The following is a 21,337-nucleotide window of genomic DNA, read 5'->3' on the forward strand; positions in this document are numbered from 1 at the left end:
CGGTAGGAGTGGTTGACTTAACTTTTATAAAGAATATCTCTTTGGATTTGAGACTTTAGTCTTTGCAACTTTACAGATCTTCTTTATGTACCAAGAGCTTGTAACACTCCAAAGAGAAAGGAAAAATTGAAATCGCATCATATGACCCCTTTAAAGCTTTAATCAGGATAAAACCATATATTAAAAGCTAACAGAAGCAGTAGCATTTACAAATAACAGCGTATCTAAAAGTATGAGACAACAACAAACAAAAAACATTGGCCTACCCATTAAAAGCCGTGCTTGCACAGGTTCTGCACGATCCTCTTCAATAATATCCTCTGCTTCTCAATCGGACTCAAACTGATAAGCAATATAGACCAGAGTTTCCCAACCTTTTTTTAGTCGCGGCACCCTTTGGAAATTTTAACAAACTTGTGGCACCCTACAAAATTTATTTTGTCACAATATTTGAATTTCTAACTTCAATATGATAATTTGAAAAGTGTAGATATTCAGTACAACAGGGAAGAACTGCAGAATATAAGGTCATACAGATTTTTAATATTAAAAAATTTTGTCCATCAATGGGGGCAATCAGTAGGCTAATTTCTATTGAAGAGACCAATTTATATGAAAGATTTTAATGTTGGCTTTTATTCATATGTAAACATGATTTAATTACCATTATAACTAGCTATCTCACAAATATTTGCTCACTCAGTGTTTTTTTTAATTTTACAGTGGGGTAATTTTGATGCAGTAGCACGAGATAGCTTGATTTCAAACTTTGAATTGAATAAAAAAAAAAAGACAAGTAAGCAGTCAGTAATAAAATAAGAACAAATAAAGAAATTAATAATGATAGCACAAATAAAAAATAATGACAGGCCTTCGAATTAAATTGTTTTTTAGGTAGGTCTAACAGTAGGGTTAAGATATTTATCCATTATATATCCAGATATTATCCAAATAATGTTTAGTCTTAGAAAGCTGTTATTATCAGAACACGTGAGCATAACATGCGGTTAGCAGATCAATGAATGAGAGGGCAGCGTTACCAGAGATGCCCATATACCACACCATGTTACAACACCAGTAGGGCTATTGCAGACAGAAACAATACTGTACTACATTGATGTTACCTGTCGGCACAATTTTTTAAGTGGACTTTGCTGTTCCGATTCGCATGAATGGTATACGAGTGGAGTGACTGAGCGGAGCGCACACACATAGAGCGGGATAATACGCAGAGCGTAAATCCTGAGCAGTGAACTCATTTTCGGCAGTCGAAATTTCGGTGCATCTCTAATTATTGGCGACATCAGAAATGGATATTATATAATGGATGCTTTTTTGAACATTTTAGCAATTTAAAAATATATATTTTTTTAAATATAAAAAAATATATATTTTTTACACGGCACCCCTGCTCTCGACAGACGGCACCCCGGTTGGGAAACACTGATATAGACTACGCCATTGTTTACAATACAACCGGAGCACATGCCGCTGGGTTGAGGGGCGGGACGATTAGACGCGTACAATAGATGGTTTAGCCAATCACAACACACTGGGCTAGTTAACCAATCAGAGCCCATCGCCTATTTCTGAGGGAGGGGCTTCATAAAAGCAGGAAATGATCAGTGCGTTTTTCAGAGAAGGGACCGAGCAATGTGGAATAAAGGTAAATTATGTGAAAATTTGTCTTTTTTTAAAAACTAAGCATTAACACGTTAGACTGCACCCCATAAACACAATCAAGCCTAGAAAAAAAACAGTGAACCACCCCTTTAAAGTAACTGTTTTCTATTTGAAAATATGTAAAAAATATAATTTATTCTTGTGATGTCAAAGCTGAATTTTCAGCAGCCATCACTCCAGTCTTCAGAGTCACATGATCCTTCAGAAATCATTCTAATGCTGATCTGCTGCTCAAGAAACATTTTTATTGACACATAATATAGGATTCTTTAATGAATAGAAAGTTCAAAAGAACAGAATTATTTTTTTTAATAAAAGTCTTTTGTGACATTATAAATGTCTTTTATTTTCATTTTTGATCAGTCGAATGCATTTTTGCTTAAAGTATAAAAACCTACTGACCCCAAACTTTTGAAAGGTTTTTTATTTTTATTATTTTAAAACACAACAGGTTTAACCGTCTGGGGTCTGAGGGGGGTTTTAGGTCCTGGAGAAGTATAAACCTGATTTAGACCCCTGTTGAAGAATCTTTACTAAAGTGAGACTCATCAAACTTATGTGTCAAACCCCTGTGTGTGTTTTAGTCAGTGTTTCATAAAGGGATGATTTGATCGTTTATTTTGCTTGAATTAGTTTCTTTTTAAATGTACAGTTTAATTGGGGATAAGGACTAAATATCAAAATGCACCAACATAGTCACACGCAATAATTACACTACTATGTACCCAATACACTACGTCTATTTTTCAGATTGTTCAGTTGCTCTAAATGTTTGAGGAAAGAATTGTACAGCTAAGGAAATGTTTTTTCTTTCTTTGTTCAGTTGAACTCCAAACACTTTGTACCTTGTCAAAATCTTCATAAATGTGATCCATGATCTCAAAATAATGTAAAACTCAAATAATTTAGTTTATGTGTGCAATTATTCATTAATTCATAATTATTTCATTTGCATATTGTGAAGGGGCATATGTTTTACATTTATGTTTGTGTGCGTGAGTATTTACGCATGTGACCGTGTGCTGTTAGTGTTGTATGTTAATTGTTTTTTCGTGCCTGCATTTCCAGTAGTCACATTTTGCTAGTTAATCCGTTATTAATTGTTTGCTTGTGTATGTAGGAGTATAAGCGTAAACAGCTGGAGGAGCAGAGACAGTCAGAGAGACTTCAGAGACAGCTGCAGCAGGAGCACGCATACCTCGTCTCACTGCAGCAGCAGCAACAACAAGACAAGAAACCACAGATGTACCACTACAGCAAGAACCTAGAGAACAACAAACCGGCCTGGGCTAGAGAGGTACACTTGCAACCTGCTGAGGACAGTAGCTCTCTGAATTGAACTGTCAGAATATAAACTCTTATGTTTGGTTTATCAGGTTGAGGAGCGCAGTAAACTGAACAGACAGGGCTCTCCCAAAATCTGCACTACAGTTTCTGACACCAATATCCAGTCCCGTTCTGAATCAATCAGCCAATCAGGAGCTGCACAGACCCCACCAATGCAGAGACCAGTGGAACCACAGGGTGGGCAGGGAAAGGTGTGCAACCTGTCATTTTGTTCCCTCTGTAAATCAATAAAATCTCAGTTCGGTAAACTCAGTGGCCATACCTCCAAAACAGTGATAAAATTATTAGGGCTGTCAATTCAACTAGTATGCAGCGTGTATTTTTTTTTTTTAAGAATATAAAATGTAAAAAAAATAATAAAATATAGCACTTACAGCAAATGCATGTCTATGTGAATGACATCAAAGTCTACTTTGGACTGATGAAACTCAAAAGAAAAATGGGCTGCTCTGAACTCTATTCCAGTTAATGTCTTATGTTTAATGTTAAGGAAATACATAACAGTATGTTGATTTCTAAAGACATTTAATAAGTGTCCACTGTCCACCCCAGTAATTTAATCTCTTTGAATCGTGTACACAACCATTCAAAAGCTTGTGGTCAGGAAGATTTTTAATGTTTTTGAAATAAGTCTCTTATGCTCTCCAAGACTGCATTTATTTGATCAAAATTATAGTAAAAACAGTAAAGTTGTGAAATATTATTACAATTTAAATTACTTCAGTCTTCAGTGTCCTTGTTCCTTCAAAAATCATTCTAATATGCTGATTTGGTGTTCAGTTGTCTTCTGCTTAATATTTTTGTCGAAACCATGATCAAAATAACAGATTTATTTGAAATATTTTTCGTAACATTATAAATGTCTTTACTGTCACTTTTGATCAATTAATTGAAAAATAAAATCTCACTGACCCCACACTTTTGAAAGGATAGTAATCAGCAGGAGGATGCCATAATTTCTGTTCTTTAATGCTGCATGCTCTGGCTAACTCTTGTCTCTCTCTGTTCGATGACTTTCTTTTTTCTTGTCTTTCTTTCCTGTGGGGCCCGCTTGCTTCCTCTGTAATCCTCCATCATTTTCGGGAACTTTCTCTTCACTTGCGTATCCTCCGCTGGATCTTCTACCTTTTTCTGCTACCCAACCCCGGTGGCCTATTTCCTTTCTTGGCATGACACAATTCTGTTTCCATTTTTCCACAACTGCTTTACTGATTTCTACTCTTTAAAACACTCTTCTAAACCCCTTTTGTGAAAACATCCTGACTTCTCAAATAAAAAAAAACTTTGCCCTTGCCCAAATGGCCAACATTTCACCCTCCCTCTTTCCTTCGGCTTACATCGACATGCTACTTTCTGTCTCATCTCCTCTCCTCTCCTCTCCTGTTCGTTCGTCCTCCCTCCCATCCGCCGTAGTTCCAGATGGCCCACCTGGTGCCGTTAAAACCGTATGCTGCTCCTGTCCCTCGCTCTCAGTCACTTTGCGATCAGCCCACTAAGACCATGTCCGCCTTCCCCACCCAGGATCCCTCTCCCACACCCACACCTCGTCCTCTACACTCCAGAGAACTAGTCCGTCAAAACTCTGACCCCACCTCAGAGACCCCTGCCCCTCAGTCTCGGCCAATGAGGGACGACCGGGGACCCTGGATCCGTCTTCCTGAGATTGAGCAACCTCCTAAAGTAAGACAAAATAATGCTTTTCTCTTTCATACAGGTTTTGTAAAACTCATCCGGTTTGGGCACTAAAACGGCATGTGCAAGTAGACAATGTAATCAGTGGGTGCATATTTATTCCATCAAGTGATTATTAATATCACAATCATTAAAGTACAGTTTTCCCATAATTCCTCGCCCCTCTCTCTTTTAGATTCCTCAGAGAACAGCCTCCATAGCCACTGCACTGAACACAAATCTCTCCTCCGGCATCAGACACCCAGTTCGAGCAAGGTAACATACATATACACACATCCAGCTGTGGCACAAATCATATGACTGCACTGACTCCTGCACTGTGTGTTCTTTCTGTGTCAGTAATCCTGATCTGAGTCGCAATGAGCGCTGGGAGAGAGGAGATAGCATCAGCATCATGTCCAACCTGCCACAGACCGGCTCTCTAGAGAGACACCGCATACTCAGTGAGTGTTGTGTAGGTCAGGTTTTGCCAACATTGTGGAGCTACATCTCCCTGCAAGAGTCTTACCACCTGAAATGACTTATGTTGTGGGGACAACAGCTTAATAACCGTACTAAATAATGTCTTAATCAGTCCCTCCAGGATTTTGTGATTTTGCAGTCATGGAATTTGAAGTGAAATCAAGCAACACAAATCTTCATTTAAAAAATGTTAACTTGAGAGGGGGAAAAGCAATATTGGCTAATCAAAATCCATAATTCAGTGCCAAAACACATTAATCAATACATGTTCACTTGTCCTGCAGTAAAGCAGAATTATGAGTATTTCTATGCTGGTGTCGCCATTGCCTTGTGCATAGGGTACCAGTCCAGGACCACAGTTTCAGTAATTATGTACAAAAATATTTACAGGTAATTGTACGTGAAATCCTGGTGGGACCGCATACTGAACATGAAACTACAGGAAAAACTTGTTTGAGTATTAGTGGATAAATAGAAGAAAATATCATCAACTCATAGAGAAGATAGATAAATCGGACAAAACCCCTTTGGGGGACATTATGGGACATTCACAATTGAAAAACATTAATTCAGAAATAAAATAAGTTGGAAAAGTTTATTCTTTTTGGATACACTGTTAAAAATAAAGGTCTTTGTTGGTATCTTGAATTGCCAATAAACTTGAATTGAAAATCTATGTATGGTTCCACGAAGAACCTTTAACATCCATGGAACCCTTCCATTGCACAAAAGCTTCTTTATAGTGGAAAAAGGTTCTATAAATTATTAAAATGTTCTTCAGACTAAGAAAATAATGGTTCTTTTAAGAAATATTGACTGAACGGTTCTTTGGAGAATCCAAAATGGTTGTTCTATGGTGAAACCCCCCTTTTGGAACCTTTATAATTGTTGCAGACAAACCCAACAATCTTAAAAATAAAGTGTATAATGTTGTGGGTTTAATTCAGGCTCGTCCAAGATGGATTCCTCCCCCACCCTTTCTCATGACAGCCGACACAAACCAGGGGAATCCCGAACCTCATCCAGACCCAGCAGACCAGCGGTGAGATACAGACACACATACATCCACATAAACATAAGTCACATGTAAAAAAAAATACACACACATGCACATAGAGTCCCAAATCATTCACCTGTGTCTTGTATAGAATGCACACACCCTCCTCAGCCCTCCTCTAAACACTAACCTCTGTTCCTTACATTTCCTCCTCTCCCTTTACCCTTCTCATCCCTCTCTCCTCTCATCAATCTCTTTTCCTCCCTCTTCCTGCCCTCAGAGCTATAAGAGAGCAATAGGAGAGGTCAGTGCCCGTATCTGTGTATCAGCATGATGTCGGTGTGTGTTCTTGCATGATTACATCATCTCATGATGTGGACGAGGATAAATGCCTTAATTAATGTTTTTTCATTACATGTTGAAAATAATGAATCATGAAAATGTAATTCTGGGTAATCACTGCATGAATCAATAAAAATATCAAGGCTGTCAATATTATTAATTACATTATGTAATGTGCTGATGAATTAATCAAGTGGATCACATATACAGTATACACTACTGTTCAGAATTTTGGGGGCGGTATGGTTTTAAAAAAAAATTATTTTAAAGGGGTCCTATTATGCTGTTTTACAAAGTCATGATTTTGTTCTGGGGGTGTACTAGAACATGCTCTCATGCTTGGTGGTTCGAAAACGCCACAATTATTATTTTTCACATAATTTACATTATTACAATACCTTTCTCCCCATCCTGGCACAAACGGCTCGATTAGTTCCGGGTTTAATGAAGGCCCACCTTCCGAAAAACGAAATGTGTTGTGATTGGTTAGCTATCCCAGTGCGTTGTGATTGGCGAACAGCTTAGATGGTGTTTCAGTACTGCCACGCCCCTTGCCAAAGCAGCAAGTTCATCTGCTCCGGTTTAGTTAAGGATGGCGTCAATGTTGCCATATCAATTTGAGCCGGATTCAGATCCCGAGAATATTGAGCTAGAGGATCGCGCAGAACCTTTGCATGCACAGATATTGCAAGACATATTAAAGTGGTAATGTTGTTGTTGTTTTTTTTTGGCTAAATCACGTTTTAGATAGGATGTCAACAATCGCTTAAAAATAACTGCATTTACTATGTACAGATAAGTGCAACGGCAATATGTAATATGTTTATTGTTCTTTAATTTTAACATTATAACATGAATTGCAGTGAAACTGTTATACAGTTGAATTTATTTATACCATAAGTCTCATAATTGAAGTGTAAATTCTGCAGATTACATCATTGTCCAGTATTGTACTGTCAGCAATTTATTATAAAAACATTTTCATAATTGTAACATGCATATTTACATAATTATTCAGGTGCATGTGTAATAACTTGCGAAAACTTGACGCTACAGCAGCACCTTTTTTTCGTCATCGTCTTGTTTGATGCACTCAGCCAAGCGTTCTAATCACAACCTCGCCCCTCCCCACCCCCCAACCATTCAAATTTCCATAGGCGGGAATTATTTTAATGATATTCTAAAGGGCCGCTTTGTGACATCACAAAACCCGGAAAACAACGCTGTAGTCCAAACAGGCCATTCGTTGTAGTTCTTGAAAAGGGATTTTTTTAAAAACGAAATATCTCCCTTTGGAGTGGACCTTGAAATTTGTAACTTTGTAGATCTTTTTTATGCCCAAACATACACACTGACTAAAATACAAAAAGTGAAAAAGCATAACAGGATCCCTTTAAGAAACGACTACTATTATTTAGCAAGGATGAAATAAATTGATCAAAAGTGACAGTAAAGCCTTGTATAATGTTACAAATTATTTTCATTCCCATGGTTTTCAACACTGATAAAAATTAGAAATGTTTTTTGAGCATTTTTGAGCCCTCCTTTTAGAATGATTTCTGAAGGATCTTGTCTTACTGAATGCTGGAGTAATGGCTGCTGAAAATTCAGTTTTGCCATCACAGGAATAAATTACATTATAAAATATATTCAAATAAAAAAGTTATTAAAAGTTGTAATAATTCATAATATTATTGTTTTTTTACTGTATTTTGCAAATAAATGAAGAGAGATCTTTTTTTGTCCATACAATCAGTCACTGGGGTCTTGTGTTGTTTTGAACCCCATTAACTTTGTATGGATAAAAACAGTTGAAATATTCTCTGAAATATCTTCTTTTGTGTTCCACCAAAGAAAGAAAGGATGACAGAATATTTATTTTTGGGTGAACTAACCCATTAAAAGCCATTCACATAGGATGTGCTATGTACACAAGCATCTTGGACCATTGTGTAGATTCTCGCGTCTCTCCTCAGAAGTGTGTGTCCTGTTGATTTCAACTGAACACCAGTCCACAACCATCAGCATCTGTGGAGGGACAATCCCACACTCATGGTCTTTGTGTGACCACATTCACCCTCTCCAACCAAGATCCCAAGCTCACGCCACACCCTCCGCACTCCATATAGCTTTTAAAAGAATGCATGATAAAAACATGGTCCCACTCATTCTGGAGAGATCTAATGTTAATGTAATGATGACTGCAGATATGTGACGTGTGATGAAGTGTTTCTCACTTGCCTGTTGATTTCTTGCTCCTGTGAACAGGACCACGGTCTGTACTCTAAGGAGCGGGCAGAGGAGCAACCGCGGCCCCCGGTGAAGGCTAATGACTACTCCTCTTCCTCAGAAAGCAGTGAGAGCAGTGAAGAGAGTGAGAGTGGAGAGGGAGCAGAAGAGGAAAGCCCTACTGACCGGTACAAGACAAACAATGTGTGAATGTCTCACTGTTTTTTGGTTTCATTTTTCATATTTTTCTTTTAATCTTTTTATCAGCCCACGTGATGCAGATTCTGACTCTGTGAACACTATGGTGGTCCATGAGGAGGAGGAAGGTGAAGGAGGAGATGAAGAACGTGCCGGGGGGTATGGAGACCAAACCATGCTTGTACAGAGGGTAGGATTCGTGTGTTTACGTTTTTTTTTCTTTTCTTCTTTCTCGAGAAAAACATGAGCTGAAAATATATAGCGCAGAGCTTGGCAGTGTTTAGCAAGCAGGTTTCACTCTCCCTCTAGCCGTCGTCATGTGTGACGCTCTGCTCAGTATTCTGCTCTATGAATGTGCGTTCTGCTGAGTTGCTCATGGCCCATGTGAACGCTCCACTCTAATATTCATGCTCACCGGAAAAGCAAAGTCTGCTCAAATAACGTGCCGACAGGAAATTTCTATGTAGTTTACTTGTTACTATTTGCAATAGCGCTACTGTGCTGTAACATGGTGTAGTATAGCTGTGCTGGGCAACGCTGGTAAAATGACTCTACCCTCTCATGGCACTATGCTCTGCTCACATGCTCTCATAATAATAGCTTTGTAGGACTATACATTATTTGGATAATTAAAAATATATATATATTGATATTTAATATTAATATATTTTCTGTCCAATTTTATTGTTTTACTGTCAGTAAAAATGTGGTTATTTTACTGACTTGTATTTTTTTAATTCAGTGATGTTAAAATTATGTTAATGAAAAATTAACAAGTCTTACAAAATGATTTTATATTATTTAATAAAATAATAAATAACTATTAAAAAGCATTTTGAGTTTTGGTTTTCAGCCAAGTGCATCCAGAATTTTGGTTTTTGGTTTCAGCCCAGCATTTTCATTTTGGTGCATCCCTAATTTTTATATCCCTGTTGCTGATATATTACAGAGCAGAGTGGCTGGCATGTAATCATGTAATTTAATTTTCCGAATTTAAACAAAATATTTATATATAATTCTTGATTGGTTTATATTCATGTTGTTGTTATTTTAACACACAAAAGGTAAAAACATAGATAAAATAGAAGATAAGCACTGTATTATCAGTATGAATTACCTTCATCTGAATAAAAATGTACAATACCGTTCCAGGGTTTGGGGTCTGTAAAATTTTTACAATCTTTTTCAAAGAAGACTCTAATGTTCACCAAGGCTGCATTAATTAAATACAGTAACGATAATATTATTAATTTCAAATATTATTACAATATGAACTGTTTTCTATTTGAATATATTTTAGAATGTAATTTATTCCTGTGATTGCAAAGCTGAATTTTCAGCAGCCATTACACCAGGCTTCAGTGTCACAGGATCCTTCAGAAATCATTCTAATTTGCTTCTTTGGTGCTCAAGAATCATTTCTTATTATTATCAATGGTGAAAACCGTTGTGCTGTTTAATATTTTTGTGGAAACTGTGATATATTTCTTTCCCACGATTCTTTAATGAATAGAAAGTTTTAAAGAACAGCATTTCATTTTAATGCAGCATATACAGTGTGATGTTGTTCACTAGCATGTTTTCACTACCTACACTTTGAGGGTTTCCATCAGTATTGTCCCTACGATGCCTCAAAAAAAGTTGTTGAGACTTTACATGTATGCATGAAACCAGAATAATGGATCCACTGCTTTTGATGGACTGTTTTTTTTCCCTTTATGAAAACAAGTGGAACATGAATAATACCTATATGTGTTTGTTTCTGGCAGACTCCAGAGAAGCGTAGTCATAATGGATATACCAACCTGCCTGATGTGGTTCAGCCCTCCCACTCTCCCACAGACTCTGCCTCCCACTCTTCCCCTGGGAAAGACTCTGCCTATGATGTGAGCTCTCTGCCCACCTAGCTTTTAAAGCTTCATTCTCTCCACAGTGTATATAATTGTATCATGTTTTCTTTCTTTGTTTATTTGAGTCATTAACAGAAACATTGCACAGTGTGTGTAGCTGATTGGTTAATCCAGATCATGCAATCAATTTCAGTATCAGTCCAGGGGATTGGTGAAGGCCTCTGGAAAGTCCTCTTTTACTACCTTTGTGGACCTTGGGATGTACCAGCCATCAGGGGGCACAGGCGATAATATGTCTGTTGGAGGTATGGTATTAATTTAGCTGACTGTTACTGGGGTATTTGTTACCCAGATACACATCCGTTCAATGGTTTGGGGTCTGTAAAACGTTGTTAATGTTTCTGAAAAAGTCTCTTATTCTCACCAAGGATACATTTATTTAATCAACATTATAGCAAAAACTGTAATATTATGAAATATTACTGCAATTTAAAATAGCTGCTTTCTATTTTACTATATTTTAAAATGAAATTTATTCCTGTGATGTCTCAGCTGAATTTTCAGCATCATTACTCCAGTTTTCAGTGATCATTCAGATCATTCTGCTCAATAAACATATCTTGTGAATATTAATGATAAAAACTGTTGTGCTGGTATTTTTATGGAAACTTTTGGAAACGGAACCCTTTTTAATTGGTTTAATACACCCTTTCTGAATAAAAGTATTAATTTACTTATTTATTTTAAATCTTTTTTTTTTTAAACAAAACTTTTGAATGGTAGTGTTTGTGCACAGGTTAAATGCACTTGAAAAACATGTGAATATTGATCAGTATTTTGGTCTTGTTTTCTAATAATAAATATACTTAATATATGTACTTGAGAAACAAAATTGTGAGAGATAGGACTTCTTGTTTTAAAGATGCCATATATTTGAAAAGGAAAACAAAACCAAATAAATAAATAAACTGTTTAAGAAAAAAAAAAACATAGTTTGTTTTTTTGCAGTGTAGATCCGCCATCATTGCTTCGTTGTTGTGAAGGTATTGCTGACAGATGACACAATCACTCACTGCTGTGTTTCTCGGTTCTTTGCTTGTGTTGTTTGTGGGTGTTGTAGGTCTGGGCTCTCGTTTTGAGCAGTTGAAGATGGAGGTGAGGAAAGGCTCCATGGTTAATGTCAATCCCACCAACACTCGTCCAGTTAGTGACACTCCTGAAATCCGCAAATACAAGAAGAGATTCAACTCTGAGATCCTCTGTGCTGCTCTCTGGGGTAAGAGATGAACAGGAGCCGTTTGTGTAGATGTGTGTATGTGAACTTTCTATTGTCATTTCCTTAATTCCTTCAACGTTCAAGACTAGTTTGATGGCAGTGCCACCCTCTGGCCAAAAGTGCATAAAACAAGACCAAAAAGCACTGGAACTGTGGAATAATTTGGCTTAAGTTCATTGCGCCAAACATTTTTTTGGGGCCTATTAAATTCAATACTTTTTCCAAGTTTCATCATACAGCTTTCTGCCATTTTGAACTCCTACAAAGAAGTCTGAAGCTTGACAAACTTTTATTTTCAGAATGGCTCTCTAAAACAGTTTGTTAGGTCATGAGAGTGTTGTGTTTATATATGAGTGTGTGTATGTGTTATAACGGTGTTTGTTCTGTCAGGTGTGAATCTGCTGGTAGGGACAGAGAACGGTCTAAAGCTGCTGGATCGGAGCGGCCAGGGGAAAGTTTATTCACTTATCAACTCGCGCAGGTTTCAGCAGATGGATGTTCTGGAGGGACTAAACCTCCTTATCACTATATCAGGTTACACACAGGCCTATTCGTCACTTTACACATACACACATGCTTTCATTTTTAGGCTCTTCATGTTTAGTATCTCTCTCTCAGGCAAGAAGAATAAGGTGCGTGTGTATTATCTGGCCTGGCTGAGAAACAAAATCCTCCATAATGACCCAGAGGTGGAGAAGAAACAGGGCTGGACCACTGTAGGGGAAATGGAGGGCTGTGTGCACTACAAAGTTGGTAAGTGTGCATGTACAGAGTGCTTAATTATGCACAAAGAAATTGGCGAAAGTATGCACTACTACAGTGTGAAATGTAGTTAGTTTAGAAGACCTCAGGCAAAATACTTTAACTTTGCACTCACACTCTTTTAGTACTACATGTCATATATCACCTTTGCTGTGAACATTTTTGTTTATTTTCCCAGTGAAATATGAAAGGATTAAGTTTCTGGTTATCGCTATGAAGAATGCAGTGGAGGTTTACGCCTGGGCTCCCAAACCTTACCACAAATTCATGGCCTTCAAGGTAGAGACACTAGTTTGTTTTAATGTCAGATTGTTTTATTTACCATGTACACTGCTTACATGGGGTTTGCTGGGCATTCTAATGTTTAAAACAATGTTCAGGAGTTTGTGTTACTTGAGCACCAAATCGTTATATTATAAAATTCAGCTTTGCTGTCACAGGAATAAATTTAATTTTAATATATTAAAATAGAAAACAGTTATTTTCGTTTGATATTTCACAATATTACAGTTTTTTACTGATTTTTGAATGCAGCCTTGGTGAGTATAAGAGTTCAAAAAGATTTAAAAACCATTAAACAAATCTTACTGACCAAACTTGTGAATGGGTAGTGCAAGTTATAATAAATATTGCTACGCCATGTTAAAAGTAATAGAAAGTAACCAAGTACCAAATTATTTGAGGTAAACCATTTTTTGTGAGCATCATCTCTGTAATGTGCTATACTTTCAGTCTCTTGCTTATTTGTGTCTTTCTTCTCAGTCATTTGGAGACCTGCCACATAGGCCGCTGTTGGTTGACCTCACAGTGGAAGAGGGTCAGAGGTTAAAGGTCATCTATGGGTCAAGTGCTGGCTTCCATGCCATTGATGTTGACTCTGGAAACAACTATGACATCTACATTCCTGTACATGTGAGTTATGCTGTCGTGAAGATTTTTTCACAAGAATACACTGGATCACATGGGAGTGATCAGTGATTTGTGGGTCAATTGTAAAATGAAGAGAAAAGTTTTTATGGCCCTTTCAGAAAGATAAATCTCCTTTGACCTCTGTTCCTCTCTTTCACTCCCTCTTGCTCTCGGCATATCTGTCTCTGTAGATCCAGTCACAGGTGACTCCTCATGCCATCGTATTCCTGCCCAATTCAGATGGGATGGAGATGCTGTTGTGTTATGAGGATGAAGGTGTTTATGTCAACACATATGGACGTATCATTAAAGATGTGGTGCTGCAGTGGGGAGAAATGCCCACATCTGTAGGCAAGTATACATTCACTCACACACACACACACACACACATATACAGTCATGTGAAAAAGAAAGGACACCCTGTTGAATACCATGGTTTTCTGTATCAAGACGACATATAAAATCATCTGATTCTTAGCAGGTCTTAAATTTTGGAAAATAAATCCTCAGAAGAAAATCAACGCATGACATATCACACCGTGTCATTATTTATTTATCAAAAACTAGGCCAAAATGGAAAAGCCATGTGTGACAAACTAAGGACACCCTTACTGTTAAGATGGGAATTAAGAGGGTAAGTAACAGTCAGGCACTGCTAATTAAATACCTTTGATTAACTGATCATCAGCAAGTGTGAGCACCTCTATAAAAGCAGAAATTTTGGCAGTTTGCTGGTCTGGTGAAAATCAACGCATGACATATCACACCGTGTCATTATTTATTTATCAAAACCTAGGCCAAAATGGAAAAGCCATGTGTGACAAACTAAGGACACCCTTACTGTTAAGATGGGAATTAAGAGGGTAAGTAACAGTCAGGCACTGCTAATTAAATACCTTTGATTAACTGATCATCAGCAAGTGTGAGCACCTCTATAAAAGCAGAAATTTTGGCAGTTTGCTGGTCTGGAGTCTTCAGGTGTGTGTTACCACAATGCCAAAGAGGAAAGACATCAGCAATGATTTTACAGAAGCAATTGTTGCTGCCATCATTCTGGGAAGGGTAATACTGCCATTTCCAAACAATTTAAAGTCCATCATTCCACAATGAGGAAGATTATTCACAAGTGGAAGACATTCAAGACAGACATTAATCTTCCCAGGAGTGGACATCCCAGGAAATTCACCCCATAGTCAGACCATACAATACTCTGAGACAACCCAGGAACTACACCTCAGACTCTACAGGCCTCAGTTAACATGTTAAATGATGAAATTCGTGAATTATGGTTTGTTCAGATGCAGCTTTGCAAACCAACGCTATCCTGCCATGTTCTTTTTTAGAGAAAAGAGGCTTTCTTCTGGCAACCCTTCCAAACATGCCATACCGGTCTGTTTGGAAGGGTTGCCAGAAGAAAGCCTCTTTTCTCTAAAAAAGAACATGGCAGGATAGCGTTGGTTTGCAAAGCTGCATCTGAACAAACCATAAGATTTCTACAACAATGTCCTTTGAACAGACGAGATCAAAGTGGAGATGTTTGGCCATAATGCACAGCGCCACGTTTGGTGAAAACCTAAAGAGCATATCAGCACAAACACCTCATAGCAAAAGTCAAGCATGCTGGTGGAGGAGTGATGATTTTGAACTTGTCTTGTAGCCACAGGACCTGAGCACCTCACAGTCATTTAGTCGACCATGAGCTCCTCTGTATATCAAAGTATTCCAGAGTCAAATGTGAGGCCATCCCTCTGACAGCTAAAGCTTAGCCAAGATTGGGTCATGCAACAGGACAATGATCCCAAGCACACCAGCAAATCTACAACAGAATGGCTGAAAAAGAAAAGAAATCAAGGTGTTGCAATAGCCCAGTCAAAATCCAGACCTCAGCCTGACTGAAATGCTGGGGATAGAGCTGAGCATTAACAAATACCCACAAACCTCAATAAATTGGAGCAACGTTGTGAAGAAGAGTGAGCCAAAACTCCTCCAGAATGATCTGAGAGACTGATAAAGTCATACAGAAAATGATTACTTCAAGTTATTGCTGCTAAAAGTGGATCTACAAGCAACTGACTCATAGGGTGTCCCTAGTTTGTCACCCATTGCTTTTCCATATTGGATTTATTTTTGCTAAATAAATAATGACACAGTGTGATATGTCATGTGGTGTTGTTCATCTGAGGTTTTATTTTTCCAATTTTAAGACCTGCCAAGGACCATATGATTTTTTTTATTATGTCTTGATACAGAAAAGCGTGGAATTCATGGAATTTTGTGTATATATAGCTCTCATATTCTTTTTACAGAATTTTAAAATTGGTGAAATGAATGGTGTAGTCTTGTCTGGATGAAAACACATTTCCTTGAATTATATAGCAGGGGATTGAGTTGTTGCAGTATGTGTTAATGTTTTGAATGATAAAATATTCTAATGTCCTTGTGTTTGTGTTTTGCGTGTAGCCCACATCTGCTCTAATCAGATTATGGGCTGGGGAGAGAAAGCCATTGAGATCCGTTCTGTTGAGACGGGACACCTGGATGGAGTCTTTATGCACAAGAGAGCTCAGAGGCTCAAGTTCCTGTGTGAAAGAAACGACAAGGTGATACATTTTTCACATACACATTTCACATTCATAGAACTTCAATTCACTGCAGTTCACTCAATTTGCTGCCAAAATATAGGACGAAACCCCTAAATTGTGTGATTTTCCCCCCCCTTATTTAAGAAATAAATAATGGGTAACAGAATTGAATGGTTGTGCTTGACAAACAATTTGTGTAAAAATTACATTTACATTTGTGCATTTTGAAGATGCTTTTATGCAAAGCAACTTGCATTGCATTTAAGATAGACATTTATTTATTTATTTGATCAGTCCATTCTTTCCCTTGGCATTGCTATCACCATGCTCTACTATTTGAGCTAAAGGAAAGAAAAATTGAGAAAATGAAATGAGATTCTCCCGTCGAGAAAAACTGACATTACTTTAAGGGAATGGTATATATTTAGTAATAAAGGAAAATAATGCAGGGCTGCATGCAAAATTTGAGACGGCGCTAAATATTAAGTTTTTAGTCATTAAAATAAGGTAATAATTAAAAAATATTATTTAATACAATGAACTGAATATCAATTCCGTTGAATTACACAGAAAAATAATCTTCTCACAAAGCTTATCCACTTTACGCTGCAATGTTTTTTTGTCTTTCTCTCTTTTTAGGTGTTTTTTGCATCAGTGCGCTCAGGTGGCAGCAGTCAAGTCTACTTTATGACTCTCAACAGAAACTGCATTATGAACTGGTGAAAGAGCTGCCACATGAACATAGATTCTGCTGTGTGCACACATACAAACACTGAAGAGATAGTCCTCACAGATAACAACACCCACATACACTCTGTAAATACACACACACACTCCTGCACAAACCTCCATATAGAACACACACAGTTATATACTTCACATCTTCCTGAAGACACTCCTTCATTCTGCTGTGATCTCTGAGCCAACTGTACAAGGCATGCGTGCGTCTGCCATGAGCACGCTGCTGACCTCTGACAGAGCAATGTTGTGTTCATCTGATTCCACATGGGTTAGCTTTCAGCTCACTGGGGCCAATGTTCCTCACTGCTAATGTTTCTGACCTTTTTAGGACCAGACAAAAAGACTAATTGTACATTATTCTACTAGAAATGTGTGTAAACTACGAGAATCGTTCAATTGTTGCTCGTCTTGTGACGCAGCAGCGGTGTGCGTGTGTTTGAGAGACTTTATAAGCTACTTCAAGCAGCAGAAGCAACTTGAAACTGCAGTGGTGTGAATGTGGTACTGCAACATCTGTAATTTTCCATTTCCACTGTATAGTGTAGTAGTCGTTTGTTCTTGGTTGCGTTCAGAGTTCCAGATAAAAGTGATATAATGTTTTCTTTCAACAAGTAGAAGTATAGAAACTGATTTAAAAATATAAGTTTTAACATATTCTGAGACGGCTTCCCTTCTGAGCAAAGGAAGGTTTTCGCTTTCTTGATGTTTAAACAATAATCTGACGCCTGTGTCACCAAACTGGTTGTTCGACGGGAACTGTGGTGGCCGCTTACGGAGCAGGATCCAGCGTTTTGCTTTTCCACTAGTCGCCCACAATGGAGCAACAGTCTCTGGTTTTCGCTTTTCAAAGCACTTTTTTTCTTTCTATGTGGGAAGTATCATCATATCTACTACAGTTTGATATTCTCCGTACGTAAGCGTATTTGGTATTACTCCGACTTTTATTATCTGCTGTTCTATAGCTGTTCTATTGCAATACGTGCTGTGTGCTCGTTCTTGTTCGAAGTTTTACGAGGGAGTTTCTCTTGGGATATTTTGATTTTAGACAGGAAGATACAGTAAGCTACTCCGGATATGATTGAAAGCGCATTTTGGCAGCATAAACGTATAGTTCACAATGTAAATTGTAAATAGCAGCCATGATCGTATTTAGATCTCATTTGTATTCAGTAGGCACATGATTTTTTCACTTGAGAGTGATTTCATAACGGAGTCATGTGTTTGTGCTGTCAAAATAGCTTGATTGCTTATGGGAGGTATAGTTTTTTTTAGGCAGGCTTGTAGGTCATCAGGGATGTGTGCATTTGATCAGATTTTTTTCTTTGATATTTGGACCCCACCATTAGCAACACAAACATAATGTTTTAGATGAAGACTTGGGTGGATTGGAGCAAGAATATTCTTTTGTTTATCTGACAGTGTGCCAATGAGCTGCACGTGTGTGCGGGAGTGAGTATCAGTGTGAAATATTAATCAGTAACATATAATTGGATCAGTATAAAGCAATAGTTTAAGGATGAAGGTTGACGGGTTTGTGCCTGGTGTTACTGTCTCCAGCTCTGCAATACTAGACTAGAGATTTTTCTCAAGCTTTTCACTCATTTCCATGCAGATAATCTACATTTACCTAAAAAGAACACCTTCACAATCTAGTCTTTTCTCTTTCCCTATTTGATGAAGATGGTATTATACCATTATATCACTTAAATGCTGCCTTTACAAATAAAAGTTTGTGTACACTAATCACAGAATAGAATGTTTGGTGCACTCTGTCCCTCCTAAACAGTTTTCTAGTTATTAACACTAAATGATTTTAGCACTGATTTGTACAGTAGCTTGTGGCGGTACAATCATCATCTATTACCTAATAGCCCCTCCCACTGGACATATTGCCTGCTGTCGCACAGTCTAGACAAAACTAAATACAGATAACACATTCAGTAAGTCATTATTAAAATATGGCAGCACAACACTTCAGACAAATAATTATAAATAGTTGCATTTCCGAGAGAGGCGTGGACTTGTAGATCGATTGTTCATCATCAGTTAGTGGGCAAAATCAAACCGAACTTGAAAGCTACTGTGCCATTATGACAGATTCACTCTCTCTGAGACTTACTTCGTTTGAGCCCCTCATCCTTACTTACTTTCTCTTACTTGCTATAGAACTTAAGCATTTTCCTGCTTAGTAAATCAAACTGCCATGTTTACTGAAATAACAGTGCCTTGGATTGGGGTTGGGTGTATTTGCTTGATTGTGTGCATGTGTGTGTGGGAGAGCGTTGAGCATGTGATTGTTTTAATAAGAACTGAAGTTCAGGGAAGAGAAAAGTCCAGTGCGCAGTTAGGAGTCTTGTGCCAACAAAGTGCACTTAAACTGACAATAGCCAGAGCACCAAAACAGGCTCTTCTCACTCTGTTTTAGCACAAAAGCCATGCCATAATGAGTTAATTCCTCCAGTTTGAAGGCAGTATTTAGATCTTTGCTTACCACCATATTACAGTCCAAACGCCCAACAGTTACATAACAAGACGAGCATGTTGTGGAGTGCGTGATGGTGATTCTTGTAGCTCGTATATAAGTGGCTATATCATTTGGCCAAACAGGGAAAGCCTCTGGTTTTCATGCTGGAGGTTCACGAAAGGTTCGGGTTGTCATGGTGAGGAGCTGCTCGCATGCGTGTGATGTAACAGTCCCCAGCATTCCCAAGAGCTCTTGGAATTTGGTGCGATTTTGCCTTTGCTTAATAGTAAATGTGTGTAACCGTGTTCACACTACTGGATTGACAGATTTTATGTTTTTATAGAAGAATTATGATGTAATGAATAACGAAATTAAATGGTTTTGCAAATTAGATAAGGAGTTTATATTAAGATTGCAATGGCCTGTCGGGATGGTGGAAATGAATGGAGAAAAAAAAAAAAAAAATATATATATATATATATATATATATAAAATCCCTGAATTCTCTTTTTTTTACCTAAATGTAAATTTATATAAAAAATAATTTAATGAACGTAACCTTATCAATAGAACTGAATAAAAGAATGCATTGATATATAGCATTTCTCTGGTTGAAGTATAATCATTCGAGCACAAAGCTTCTCCCTGTCGAGCTGTACATACGGCTGTACGTTCAGTAGCCCTCTTTTTCCAAGCGAGTGTTATAAAAGAGAGTGTGTGGGTGTGTGACTGTGCATGTGTGAATAGGAGAGCTATTTTTGATCTGCGTGTGTGCTGTTCATTATTCCCTCAGAGGAAAAAAAGTGGGGGAAATGTAGATCAAGACCAGTCGACAGCGATTGAGGACCAGAATGGTCAAACATACATACATACATCACTGGACTCAAGCCACAGATGCGACTCCGGTCATGTTTGTAAATGCCACTGACGACCAATTGAACATTTTAGTCTTTCCACAGCAGCTGACCACAGCACAAAAGCTCGTATTGAAATGTAATTCCATGTGTCAGGGGTTGTTCTGAAGGTGCGCACGTTGTTGGCTTTATTGTGGACGTTATTGAATGTAATCAGTTTGTTTTATTCTGGTCTATTAAACTGATCTGTTGGATTGAAGGCTTGTTAGACTTTTACAGAATCCATGGTTTAGGTGCACATGTAAAGATGATATTTTACACGCCATCCCCCAGATCTGAACAAATGTTTATCATTGAAATGCCTGTTCTCCTTTATATCCAACGAGAGCATCATTTTAAACCAGTCGGTCTTTAAAAAGCTAGACTAGTTCATGTGTAGCAGTCTTCGAGAGATGCGGAGCTGTCTGGTTTTCGTTTTAAGGCCTTTACTGCTGTGTTTGAGAAATGTATCTACTCTACATGCTATTAGCACTATGCTAACACGTGGCATTTCTCTTGTCGTTCTCTAGTAATACAAAGTTAATCCCTTAGCCGATTTTTGTAAAATATTTACTACTCCAAAGAAAAAAAAATTTCATGACTTGTAGTTCTTTTACTTTGTGATTTTGGTTCAATCTCATAGCAGTAGCCAGGAGGGGTTAAAGGTTGTTTTGGAGGTCTTGATAAAGTTGATCCTCTGTGATGGGTTGATTATCATTCTTTTCATTTAGTTTTTATGTTTCAGAAAAAAAAGTAGATGTTTCGGACATATTTTTAGTGTTTCTGTTTAGGAGAGGGAATGCTTCAGTTGATTTTAATTCATTTTAAAGATTGAATGCATTCACAAGTCTGTAATGTCTCAATACAGCATTATTTGAAAATTAAAAATAACTTGATCTCTGTTAAAATG

At 37.7% G+C, this 21,337-nt stretch overlaps 1 protein-coding gene across 6 annotated transcripts in view; it reads left to right on the top strand.

Annotated features, from left to right (window-relative positions):
* The window catches only part of LOC107596107 (misshapen-like kinase 1), a 62,796-nt gene extending 42,813 nt beyond the window's left edge, over positions 1 to 19,983 (top strand). For 3 of the 6 annotated variants that reach the window (XM_016286730.1, XM_016286726.1, XM_016286729.1), the window contains 19 exons: positions 2,804 to 2,980; positions 3,060 to 3,221; positions 4,444 to 4,710; positions 4,898 to 4,977; positions 5,062 to 5,165; positions 6,132 to 6,226; positions 6,462 to 6,485; positions 8,792 to 8,940; positions 9,020 to 9,140; positions 10,720 to 10,836; positions 10,994 to 11,105; positions 11,921 to 12,076; positions 12,467 to 12,610; positions 12,695 to 12,829; positions 13,017 to 13,117; positions 13,601 to 13,750; positions 13,939 to 14,098; positions 16,208 to 16,347; positions 16,969 to 19,983. In XM_016286730.1, the coding sequence (XP_016142216.1) occupies positions 2,804 to 2,980; positions 3,060 to 3,221; positions 4,444 to 4,710; positions 4,898 to 4,977; positions 5,062 to 5,165; positions 6,132 to 6,226; positions 6,462 to 6,485; positions 8,792 to 8,940; positions 9,020 to 9,140; positions 10,720 to 10,836; positions 10,994 to 11,105; positions 11,921 to 12,076; positions 12,467 to 12,610; positions 12,695 to 12,829; positions 13,017 to 13,117; positions 13,601 to 13,750; positions 13,939 to 14,098; positions 16,208 to 16,347; positions 16,969 to 17,052 (2,478 nt within the window). In that variant the 3' untranslated portion in view covers positions 17,053 to 19,983. The remainder of the gene's footprint in view (positions 1 to 2,803; positions 2,981 to 3,059; positions 3,222 to 4,443; positions 4,711 to 4,897; positions 4,978 to 5,061; positions 5,166 to 6,131; positions 6,227 to 6,461; positions 6,486 to 8,791; positions 8,941 to 9,019; positions 9,141 to 10,719; positions 10,837 to 10,993; positions 11,106 to 11,920; positions 12,077 to 12,466; positions 12,611 to 12,694; positions 12,830 to 13,016; positions 13,118 to 13,600; positions 13,751 to 13,938; positions 14,099 to 16,207; positions 16,348 to 16,968) is intronic. The other 3 variants (XM_016286728.1, XM_016286732.1, XM_016286731.1) reach the window with 2 other exon arrangements.
* The last annotated feature ends 1,354 nt before the right edge of the window (positions 19,984 to 21,337 follow it).

The sequence above is a fragment of the Sinocyclocheilus grahami genome, unplaced genomic scaffold, assembly GCF_001515645.1.
Source record: "Sinocyclocheilus grahami isolate Dianchi unplaced genomic scaffold, SAMN03320097.WGS_v1.1 scaffold215.1, whole genome shotgun sequence".
In the NCBI taxonomy this organism is placed as follows: Eukaryota; Metazoa; Chordata; class Actinopteri; order Cypriniformes; family Cyprinidae; genus Sinocyclocheilus; species Sinocyclocheilus grahami.